This window comes from Pagrus pagrus, assembly GCF_965226575.1.
Source record: "Pagrus pagrus genome assembly, chromosome: 20".
NCBI classification, from domain to species: Eukaryota; Metazoa; Chordata; class Actinopteri; order Spariformes; family Sparidae; genus Pagrus; species Pagrus pagrus.
This window is the reverse complement of record NC_140207.1, coordinates 9,701,661-9,714,030: the sequence shown is the minus strand read 5'-3', so window position 1 is coordinate 9,714,030 and position 12,370 is coordinate 9,701,661. Positions and strand designations below refer to the sequence as shown.

Here is a 12,370-nt window from a genome sequence, read left to right as displayed (position 1 = left end):
GAGGCGGGGTTGTTTATCTGTTATTTATGAAGGGGGTGTGTGCGTCGCTGCACACCTTTGTGCACAGTATTGACTTCATTCCAGGCATTTCCTTTACCTCTTGTTAAATCAATGGCAGATTTACTTTCGCCGTGCAAGATTAGTCAAACTGCAGCTCCATCCCACAGCACTGTTATAGTGTGGATCTGTGGAGGTCTAGAAATGTGAACCAGCTATTGAATGTGTTGGTATTGGAATTATTGTGAAGTAATACCAAAGTAATCTTAACTCTAGTTTCTTAGTTATCCGTAAACTCAATAGTCTTGGGCAAATAATACAAATAACATGGCAGGAATGCATTTTGCTCACATGCAAAATGTGAAAAAAATACGTTTAAGGTTTGCAATGATTGTCAGTTATCTTTATAAAACACAAAGATGATAAAAGAAAGGTCATAAGATCAATATGCTCTTCAAGTAGAAATGAAGATCAAGGAAAAATCCAATGACCTCCACTTGAAGATTGGTTTGAGACTTTTCTCCTCTTCCTTTTCCTTCATCATTTTTCTTTTATATCGAGCAAACACTCCATATCAAAGAGCTGCTGCAACCCTCATCCATCAAAACCCAAAACTCTGCCCTGTCTTCTTTGAATTGTGTCTGTAATTGTGGTAACATCAAACCGTTGTATTGCTGTAGCAATGTTGAATGCCAGGTTTGTTTAAATATTGAATATCCATGTGTCATCTTCAAGCTTTTTACTTTTCTGTGTAGCAGAATTACAAAGTGAAAGCTTTTCAAAAGTAGAATTTGACATTGGGGTTTGGCAATGAACTTCAGCTCACTTCAGTGTAGGATTTAGCGGCATCCAGCATCGTGTCTGCACGGTAGCAAGATAGGTTAGAAGAGCTTAGATTACTATCTGGAACATAGGAGAACAAAAGCTCTGTAATATAAATGGGGTCCAGACCATGTTAGACCACTGAGTATTGACTCAGGCATGTAAAGAGTGCATTGGGCATGTTTAAGTCTTTCTAGGTCCTGAAAAGACAGAGCTGATTTAACTTTATTGATATTTCTTTGGTGAAAGTTACATGATTTAATGAGATTGTTGATATGTGGTTCTAGTCAGTTGTTAATCAAATGTGACACCTAGATTTGTGGCTGTAGATTTAAAAGCGGTTGCCAGTGGACCAAAGAAAGATTGTCATTTGCTTTCTAAGGGATCAAGGACAAAGATTATTACCTCTGCCACGTCTGAGTTTAGCTGCAGGAAGTTTCAAGCCTCCTTTTCCCCAAATAGCTGCTCAGACAGCTAACGTTATCTGACTTAAAGGACAAGTAGATTTGCGTGTCATCAGCGTAGCAGTGATAACAGACAGATAATGTTTCCTAATGGAAAACAAAATGGGACCAAGAATAGATTCCTGTAGCAAACCGCACATCAGTGGGGCTGAAGAGAAAACATAATCACCAATGGAAACAGAACATTTCCAGTGATTCCTAATAACTACAATTATAAACATGATAGACATTTTACCTGCTTGCCAGGTTGGGAAATCATCTTTTTAAAATGAAAACACCTCCTAGCCACTGACAGGTAAATGATCACATTCACCAGCCACCGAATAACAAATTATAATTATTTTGTGTCTAGACTCCACCAGCCACTTTCATATTTTACCAGAAGTTGGCTAGTGGCTGGCGCTAATCCCCACCACCCTGCTGCTTACGCATCAGTTTGTGAGCATTGTCATCCAAACATGTAAACATGGTGATCAGAGCATAGCCCCACAAAGCTGCTAGTGAGGCTGCGGACTCTATTTTGTTGCAATGAATGTGTAATTAAACTGCTGCTTATACAGATCTTGTATTGCTGTAACAAAATATGATGCCTTGTGTTTTTCTGAACATACTAAACGTCGGATTGCCAGTGGAACAAATCTCATCACATAGATTAGATGTGAAACCTGACTGAAACCACCAGAGACTCGATATTATCTGCTTTCTTCTCTCTATTGCAGGTCCACTTCCCAGACGTAGAGCGAGTCGAGTGGCTAAACAAGGTAAAGAATTGAGCGGCTGTCTCTTGAATTTGTTTGCTTGAGTGAAGCCCTCCTTCCTTCTTGTTTTTTATAAGCTGGAGCAAATGGGATGTCTGTCGCTCCTCTTCCCACTGGGGCTGTGAGTGTTGCCTCACTGTGTACACTGCAGCACGCCTGACTTGCAGCATGCCAGCCCTGTTTCTGCTGCACCGTGAAATACATTGACCCCTGTAAATCCCCATGGCAACCACTTAGATGTACATTTTAAAGCGCTCATGAGTACTCCTTGAACCGATCTAGACACTGATATAAAAATTTAATTTGTGGGACCCTGCTTGATCTGTTTGAGTGACTTAAATAGAACAACATTTTGAATATTTTAAAGTAACCATCGTTCACAGTGTGAGAGATGTACCTGTACGATCCTGCAAAGTCTTAGAGCACACACATGTACATGCCCTTCAATCAAATGATGGAAAAAGGCAACATTTTTTCAGTTTGTCCCATCAAGACTGTAACCTTCAGCCTTTTTTCCCTGTTTGCCCCTCAGACAGTGAAACAGATGTGGCCCTACATCTGCCAGTTTGTGGAGAAACTGTTCCACGAGACCATCGAGCCAGCGGTGAAGGAGTCCAACTCCCACCTCAGCACCTTCTGCTTCAGCAAGATCGACATAGGAGACAAAGTGAGCCCCTCTCATTGTGATCATGTGTTGTTTCAGCAGTGACAAAACAGGCTACTGGCAGCAGGTGCCGTTGGGACAGCTGGTGAGAACGCGAACGTACACATGCACGTAGCTGACATATGCGCTTGTTTCATAAATAGTTTCCATGTGGGGTCAGGGGAGGGGTCAACCTTGTGGTAACCGCGTGGGGTTTTGTGAGGGGTGGAGGTGTCGGTGTTGTGTTGATGGACTGGAGTGGTGCAGCAGCTATAATGTTTTCCTGTGTTGCGGTATAGCCCCTGAGGGTCAACGGGGTCAAGGTTTATACAGAAAACGTGGACAAGAGACAGATCATCATGGACCTACAGATAAGGTGAGTCTACCAGATCCCTGTTGAAATCACAAGGGGTTTACCTCTGTGGCTTCTTTATGATTGTGGTTTAAAATGGTTTCCAAAGACCTTGAAAGAGTCCTCCACTGATATAACATTTTTGGACTCGTGATGGACTGTGTGATAAAGACTTTTTATTACACTTATTCTTCTTCCTTCTGAAAAACTGATATCTACATTATCCACAGTTGCATCTTGATTGCCGACAATTTAGTCAGAGATTCGGCTGTGTTATGCTCGTAGCGGCTGATGTGACACCGCTTAAGGCAATTTGTCAGATTCCTTCCGGAGCCACAAAAGGCTTATATGTACTGTAGTAGCACTCCCCAAAACCAAGAATCAGACTCTGATGTGTAAAATCAGTGGAGTGCATGTAAATACATTGAATGGCTATTGTTGAAAAAAATGCTGACCATAAAAAGCATCAGAAATGGGGTTTCAAAACAACCTGTGATGATAGGATTAAGTCAGTACGATGATTCAATTTCACCAGGGGTCATGCCTTTTAAAATTGATCAAAAAGTGAAGGAACCCTGGTGCAGGATTTTCATCAGACATGTTTTGTGTTTTTGTCGCTCAGCTTTGTTGGAAACACCGAGATTGATGTGGACATCAAACGCTACTACTGCAAAGCTGGCATTAAGAGCATCCAGGTAAGGAAAGTTCATTTTTGTTTGTTTGTTTCACATCCTCAGAGCGGTACGTTCCCTTGCCATGAGTCTTGGCCTTTACAGTGGTTGTCAGGAACATGAGGCGTTGGATACAAAGTGACACAGCGACTTTAAGTAAAGGTCCCTCCTGTCGGAGGCTTTTTCCAATATCTGATGACTTTAAGTTACATTTTTGAACAGTGCATAATACCAGGATGGGTATTTGCATAGAAGCTCTTCTTCTTTCAGTAGGACATTATTTCTCATTATTTCCGTGACGTCTGTTAGATGTCTGCATATGAAAAGCTTTCAGCATGAGTGCATCGTTTCATCATACGCTGGTATGAAAGCAAATTACTCATGTATACTGTGTACCCATACTGATGAGGCCGTACTAATAATGTCCCATCAACCTTTGTCTTTCTCTGCTGCCCTGGTTCCTTTTTTCGAACTCAGCACCACTTCAAAATAAAGCTCGTATATGTTGTTTATGTCTAAACCAGACTCAGTTTTATTGTAAAATTTAACTTTGAATTGCTGTAAAAGATTATAATTATCTTACTAGACTGAGCCCCTCCTCTTAATGTAAGTAAATAGCATCACTTTAAACAGAAAATCTTGAAGAATAATACATTTACATAATAGTTCATTTGCATCTTCCTTGAGAAGTTTCCACTCCTCTGTGTAGTGCGAGTGTGTTTGTGTGTTTTGTTGTCCTTGAATGTCCTTGACCCTGTTGCGTGTTGCTGCAGTGGAACAAACCCTGCAGAAAAAAAAACAATCAGAGTGCCTCCTTGGAGACCAATTGCTGTTGGGGCCGTCCCTTGGAGACATTTGTTGCCTCATTATATAACTCAGGCAGACCTACATACTGCATCTCCCCAGCTCATTATCAACCGCTAATACATTAGTCCCCATCGCTCCTCCTTGAGCCGGTTTACGTTACACAGAGCAGGTGCGTCTGACTCGGTTATAACGCTGAGATTAGTGATGGCTTTGTGAGGAGTGGGGGGTTAAATGCTGGATGATATTGATATTGGTACTGATATTATTATTTATTTAATATCATCCTGTCACATGTCTTAATATGATGGTGGCCCGCTCCTCGCCACAGCTACTGCTCTGCTAAACCTGCAGAAATAATTGCGTTTCTGATTGATTTCAAATTGCAGTCATTTCTCTGTCATAAATGACTCCTTTATTGGAGATCTATTTATGTACATGTTACCTTTCCAGTCATTTGCTGGTATATGTCCCCTGCCTTTAAGGCCTTGTTAGTCCTTAGGACAGATAAATCAATACCTGATATAAATCTGCACCATTTCCCAAAGCTTGGCGCTACAGAGATGATGCATGACTATGTAAGAACCAGGGTTCAGCGAGTACATACACAGCTAGAGCGAGTATCCGGTACGCGATTTAATTGTTGTTCATACCTCTGATAATTCAAGAATATAAGCTTTGTCTGTGAGAGCTAATTTAATCTCACCAATGACGAAGGAAATAATGTCTGGGATTGACCTTTCCTTGGCCACAGAAATGCTGTGAAGCCTCCAAATGAATGCGATGGCATTTACTTGCAAACACAACACAGCTGTATTAGTATTGATCTTGAGACTGTTTTTGGTATTGGTTGGACAAGATGGTCTCACTGTTCATCCCTGAAAACACAAACAGAGCCTCAAAACAAATATATTGGCGCTCTAAACACCCTTTGCTCCCTGGTGTGGATTAGAGCAGCTGCGTGCCGTCCGCATGACACAAAGCACTTCCAACACAATAATCCCTGTAATTGTCATAATATGTCACTGAGAAGGTGGAGGATGACACTGGGCTGGTGTAAAATCGGGCCGTGATCGAGTTTCCAACCTGTCATGTGCTACTGCTGAGGAATGTCAAGGGCCAGCGAGGCGTAACGTCCCATGTATGTATGTGCCAATGTGTTCCTCTTGTGTTTCCATAGATGCACGGCGTGTTGAGAGTGGTGATGGAGCCGTTGCTGGGTGACATGCCCCTCGTCGGAGCTCTATCTGTGTTCTTCCTCAAGAAGCCGGTGAGTCCGGACGCTGATGATATGACACCAGTTAATTGGATTAAAGCTTTTTAATGGAACGGCGGTGGAAGTCATAATGATGCCGCAGTCTGAATGAATGCAACATGATGAGAGTGGAGGCTATTAAACTGGGATTTGTGTGTTGAAATACAAAACTAGTTATCTTCTAAATCTTTCCCAGCACTTGAGATGATGCAGCAGAGGAACACATTCAGTGTTATGCTGTTATTTTAGATGACATTTGGAAAAAATTAGACCTCACACTGTCTGCTTTCTCTCTCCTCTCTGTATTCAAATGCTTTGCCAAGGCCGGCCCCATTTCTGTGAATATAGTGTCCTGAATAAACCTCAGTTTAGTTCCCTGTTAGTTATATTCTCTCTAAATTGTATAATATTGCGTCTCAGGGAACAAATTGCTCCTTGTTTTTCTTGCTCTGCGTCTTTCAGGCAGAAATAATGAAACATTAAATGTTGATTTGAGTCAAATCACAGCTGAATCAAAGTGCAGTGTTTCTGCATTCATCTTCATTCTACAGCCTTTACTTTCAATTTCATTTCCCTTTGTTTCCGCCCCCCTTCTCTCTGGCTCTGCTGTCGACGCTCCCTTTTCTCTCGCAGCTTGAACACACCACGTCACCGTACATGATTCGAATGTCACATCACAACTTGTTTGCATATTCCGATCCACATTCCATCAATCTCCCTGTCCGGCCCCTGTGCAGAGCCGCAGCTGCACTGCTTAAAGATGTTTGACCGATTTATACCGAATGGGAGGACCCAGTGGAACTATAGCAGAGCTTTAAATAGCTGCAGATGCAGCCAGCCCTACTTTGGCAGATTTCTCTCTCTACCCCTCGGCACTCAGCTAAAGCTCAAGGTGGAGACATTACTGTAGGAGGCTGAAGGGAGAAGGCAGCAGCAGCAGCTTTTGTCAGTAAATCATGGTGCAGTCCCGCATGTACACACACACACACACACTTATTCAGCTCAACCTACTGCCTACTTCTAGATGAGGAGCATTACATTGGTACAGTGAAGGAGAGAGGAATTAAATTGCATCAGCAATCTTCTAAAACAGCAACAAAAAAATATCCCTGGAATCCAAATAACTCATCGACCTTCTTTCGGTGTGCCCTACAAGGCCTGATCCTGACTGCCAAATGAAATGGAAACATTTCCAGACCATAAGAGGTCTTGGCCACAGTGCGTCTGAGTGATCGCGCTAATGTAACTGTGTAAATAAAAAAAGATGCAACTCGTTCTACTGTGAGACCTCTAAAGTGATTTCATTGCTCAGGCTCAGCTGGACGGTCTAAACTTTTAATAATGCTTTGTCTGCTCCACTGGTTATATTGTGAAGATATGATCCTTTACATCATCAATGTATTGATTAAGTAATAGATTACATGTAAGATAAATGTTGTTTTTTTTATTTAATGTCTTAAAGGAATATATAGGTCTTCAAAAAAGCACAGATAATTATTTTATCAAAACATCAATCCTAAACAACATTTTCAGACTGCAGCTTCTCAAATTTTAGGAAACTCTCCTTTTCTCTGTTAAAAATCAATATATATTTGGTCTCTTTAATTAAAAAAAGCAAATTGAAGGAGGTTTGTTTTATGTTGTGCCTACTTTTCAGGTTGTCGGACTTCTTGTGAACACGATATTTAAAAAACACATCAATAGAATTTATGTTGCCTTGATTTGAAAGCCCTTTCGGGGCTGTGCTAAAAGAGTGCAGGAGAAATTCTTGCCGAGAGTTAGATGTAAAGTTTGATATCACCGTCATGTCTGAACACTAAATATGAAGATCCAGCCAGGAGATGGTTAGCGTAGGTTAGCATAAAGACTGGAAACAGGGGGGTGGGGGGTGGCAGCTTGCCTCGCTCTGTCCAAAGATTAAAAGATTCAGTGCAGTGAAGTTGTGGAGTCTTCCATATAGTTGTTTTTCTGCTGTTTCCCCCTGTTTACAGTCTTTATGCTAAAGTAAGCTAACCGTCTCAGCAAGAAAACAAGCATGCGTATTTCTCCAAATGTCAAAACATTTCTTTATAATTACTTATTTTGCCTAACCAACCCAAAGGTATTACATTAATGTTGATATCAAACAGAGAAAAGCAACAAATCCTCCAAATTAAGAAATCTAAACCTGCAAATTAATTACAACTGCAATCAATTTTCCCATTAACTTCATGATTCAGTGACCAATTATTCTTGCCTTGGTGCAGACCACTGGCTCCATAGTTGGAAGATATTGCTGTTTTTTTGCACAGCCTGTTCCCCAAATACATCACAACTCTTTGAGCGCTCCATAGAAGTGATTTGCAGGCAGCGGTGTCCCTCTTCATCACCTTCCCACAACACTCAGACATCCCCCACCGTAGCACTCAGAGCCCTGCGCCACTCCTCTCTCCCCTGCAACGCTCAGCGCATCTGCTGCAGTGTAAGCAGCTCGGACGGGGTAATAGGGTGGGAGAGACTCGTTAAGAAAACACTGCCACCTTAGCTTGAAGGCTGAAACAGATCAAAGAGAGGAAGGATCTGCCTGCACTTTCTCTGTACTGTCTTCCCCTCTGAACACTTGAAAACCTGCTGCCAGTTTAACCCACATAGTGCAAGTTTTTGACTCTAGGATACTTGGAAAACATTGGAAAACTACATGTCCCTGATCTTATTAGGGGACAATTAGGGGGACTATTACACAATGAAAACAAATGAGACCCCAGAGGGCTGCTGCTAGTTTCATAAATATTTCAGTAAGCAGGTGTTTTTGTTTTTGTATTCAGTCCATACAAACTGTTGCTAATCATGCGCACAGCATCCACGTAAACAATTTGAAGATAGAGCAGATTTAGATGTAAAAACGGTTGTTGTTGTTATTATGTTTTATTTTATTCCTTTCCCAAACTGGGCTGTGGTAAGATAAGTCACATTCTTCAAAATAATCATTACAGCAAAGGTTTGTTTTCATTGTGAACCAAAACAACTTTTTCTATTGATGCATATTATTTTGCTGCAACTTGTATCGGAGTTATTGTCTCTGCTGTTATTAATCAGCGGGGTTTGTTTGCCAGAAAGTAAGAAAGCGATGTGGTAAATGTAGCACAGAGGGCAGGACACAATAAAGTTAAGTGTTTGGATCGATTTAATTCACACTTTCTTACTCTTGCAGCCTGACCAACTGCTGTGTTCTCCGTCTCCCATTTCTCCTTCTCTTAGCTTCTGGACATAAACTGGACCGGCCTCACAAATATACTCGACATTCCCGGACTTAAGTAAGTCAGCTCAGACTTGCTTGAAATGTCTGTTGTTGGTGCCTGAATGTAATCTTTGCAAATAATGTATTGTGCACCTTGATGCTTTATCTGAACATAAATACCTGGTTCTTTCACTGGACTTTAAGGGTCGCAAGATAAATTCTACCAAATGCGCTAAAAGTATTTTTGGCGAGAGGTTTGTTTTGGAGTTCTGAATGCCTGAAGTGTCCTTGTCCTCATTGCTGTTGTGATGAAGAGCTTCACCAGACTGAGCTGATGTAGGCAGGCTTTTTTTTTCTTTCCAAGCAAAAGATCAGACATGATGTACTTCTTTAATTTGTCTGACATGCAGTACATTTACATGCACACATCACCGTGAACAACAAGATTAAGATAATAGTTTGAAGATCTAACTGGACTTAAACGGGCCAGATTAGGAAGTTTTCTTTTAATAGCCTGTTGCTGGTTTTGTCTCACTTATATTAAGTGTCTTCTACCCTCAGGCTGAGTGTGGGCTAAGCAGAGAGTAAATGAGAGTCAATTAAGAGTTGCTCACAGCCCAACAGAATTACTCGCTGCTGTCTTGAGTGGAACATGCATGAATGCTGCATGTGATTTTCTGGGCTTACAGCTGCTTGTTGCACACCCTGCCAATGTGGGGAGACATGTTGTCACAGGCAGAGCTCAGTGGACAGTCCTCTGTGGGGGTGAAATGGATCCATGTGGCTTGTGCAATGCAATATATGTGCGCACATGTCCCTGTGTATGTGTGCTGGTTGTGGCACGTGCAGAAACCGAGGGGTAAGCTGGTGAAGTGGAGGCCCAGATGGTGAAATCGTAGCTGCAGCGGGAGAGCTCCTTGAATGCAGCAGCAGACAGACAGACAGCATCAGCTGCTGATTTGAAGGCTCGCCCAGTGGGTCGCTCCTAAACCCTGTTGTTATTGTTATATAACAAATGACTTGTTTACATGTTCTGGTGTGTCATTGCTGTTGAGTGGGTGTAGACTCAGGGTCCTACAGCCACACTAGAGGCTCTGTTAATGCTAATGCTAGCATGCTGACAATGACAACAAACTAATGTTCAGCAGATGTAAAAATAAACAAATGCAGCTGAGGCTGATCAGAACGTTATTGCTGGCATTATAGACCGAATAAATAGCATATAATAAAATCTTTACTGTAGCTGCTAAAGAAATTAGATGGCACCCCGTCTGCAGTGGGTGCAAAAGCATGACTGCGTTTAAACATCTAGCAGAAAATGACTGAATTTTCATTTTAGGGTGAATTTATACTTTAACATAGTGCTGGGTTCTGGGCCAGATTAGGACCAGCCACCAGCTATAGTCATTCAGTTTGCTGAAATATTGCAAAGTCATGGGCAATCGTGTTCTGGCTCCCAGATCTGGACCACCTGTGGGCCGTAATTCATTGCTCTGTGAGTAATAATTTGACCAAATGGCGGGAAAGGCAGTAGATTAAATGCGAAGAGATCATCAATGTTTTTACAGTTCATCCTGAGGGGAACTTGAATGTCTGCACTAGAATTTCTTGGCAATCCATCCGGCAGTGTTTGAGATATTTCACTCAGAATCCCTCAGAAATGTCGGCCCACTATTATTGGTGCTTGAGGGAAAGTCAAGGGGTCACCAAAGACACTGGAATTCATCCTCTGAGACCCTTAAACGTCTCTAGAAACTTTTGTGCCGGTCCATCTCAGTAGATGTTGAGATGTTTTACGGTGAAAGTAAAAACTGGAACCATAAATGTCTGTACCAAATGTCATGGCAATCCATCCGCTAGCTGTTAGGACACTTCAGCCTGAAGCAAACCGGTGAGCTGACATACCTACATTACCAACCCTGGAGCGATGCCGCAAGCATAGCGAAAAACATGCTGGCGGCATAAACACACAGTTCTGTGAAAGGCTGACGGAAATGTGTCTCTGCCGTGGCTCAAAGTGGGTGAAACACACTGTACCACACTGTACATCCTGTATATTACAGCGTACGAGTGTCTGCAGTCCGCACTGTTGTCCTGGAATGGCTGAATAAATAGCTCCCCTTTTGTTACTGTGCATGCACACACACACACGAGCAGGTTCGTGGGGGTGTTCCAGTGTTTGCGCTAGGGAAGCAACAAAAATGCAGCAATAAGCGCTGATGCAGCAGGAATCCCTTTACACCCTCAGATCTGAGAGCTGGAGAAAAAAGCTGCAGCTCTGATCGGTCCCCCTCCAGAGAGCCATAATGTCTCTAATCGGCTCACGGAGAAGAGCCGCAGCCCGCCGCTTCATTGTTAGATAAGCTCAGGAATGATCAAATGAAAGTTTGCTTCCGACTCCAGAAACAAATATCACGTTTTTATTTCATTGTAGTTTTTGTTAGAGCAGATCAGCAAAGGAAGTATTTTTATTTAAAACAATTGTAGGACAGTGCTTGTTAGTTACCTTCATGACCAGAAGGATTACAAAAGTAAAGTTCAGTAACCAGAGAAACAAGGAAGCTGAGAAAAAGAGGTTTGGTGTTCAAAGACTCTAATCGGGCTGTGTATACAATTAATGTGTTATAGTGTATCTCTTATACATAAACTATAAAACATAACTTTTATGCCTTTACAGAAAAAAAAATGACATCTAAAGAGCGACATAAAATACAGCCTCTGTAAGCAAAACATGTCCTACTTCGGCTTTAAGGATCTTTTCCACTAATGAGCTCGTCAAATGAATTAATATTTAATCATAAACATTTAAATGTGACTAAGAGGTAGCTTTACCACATCTCCAGTTTACATTTCTTTTCCTAACCCTATGGCTTATTATAATTTCATGTGGTAAAACAGATGTCAAACAGGTTTTCACTCAACTCTGCACAAATATGAAGGTACTGCGTTTTGACTTTGCAGCACAGGAGGGCTAATGAGTGCGAGGGGATGTTTTTGGCTTTGGCAGCGACTCGGGAACATTCTGGGCCTAATTTAATGAGACATCTCGGACGGGTATTCCCCTAATTTATAACACCAATTACGAACAGGCTGTCACCTCGCTACTGTTAGTTGCTACACTGGTGGACAGTAAGAAAGCACATGGGACAGGTGCACCAGGGCCTGTGTATTAGTAAACATCCCATTTACTAGACTACTTGTCAACAGACGATGTTGTTGTATCTTATGGCAGCACTTAAGTGTTTCCCAAGGCCCATTTTGTAGATTATCCGGCGAATCCTCGGATTCCTCCAGAGACGATTTCAGGATAACTTCCAGTTGGTATCTCCATCAGTTTATGAGCACTCTGATTAGGATAGCCACATCGTGATGTATCGACAGCTGTGC

General features: G+C 41.9%; 1 protein-coding gene across 4 annotated transcripts in view; it reads left to right on the top strand.

Annotated features, from left to right (window-relative positions):
• Positions 1-12,370, top strand: part of esyt2b (extended synaptotagmin-like protein 2b) — a 32,454-nt gene that overhangs the window by 5,121 nt on the left and 14,963 nt on the right. For all 4 annotated transcript variants that reach the window (XM_084340468.1, XM_084340467.1, XM_084340466.1 and 1 more), the window contains exons 2-7: positions 2,003-2,044; positions 2,574-2,708; positions 2,984-3,060; positions 3,659-3,731; positions 5,692-5,781; positions 9,004-9,059. In XM_084340468.1, coding sequence (XP_084196594.1) covers positions 2,003-2,044; positions 2,574-2,708; positions 2,984-3,060; positions 3,659-3,731; positions 5,692-5,781; positions 9,004-9,059 — 473 coding nt within the window. The remainder of the gene's footprint in view (positions 1-2,002; positions 2,045-2,573; positions 2,709-2,983; positions 3,061-3,658; positions 3,732-5,691; positions 5,782-9,003; positions 9,060-12,370) is intronic.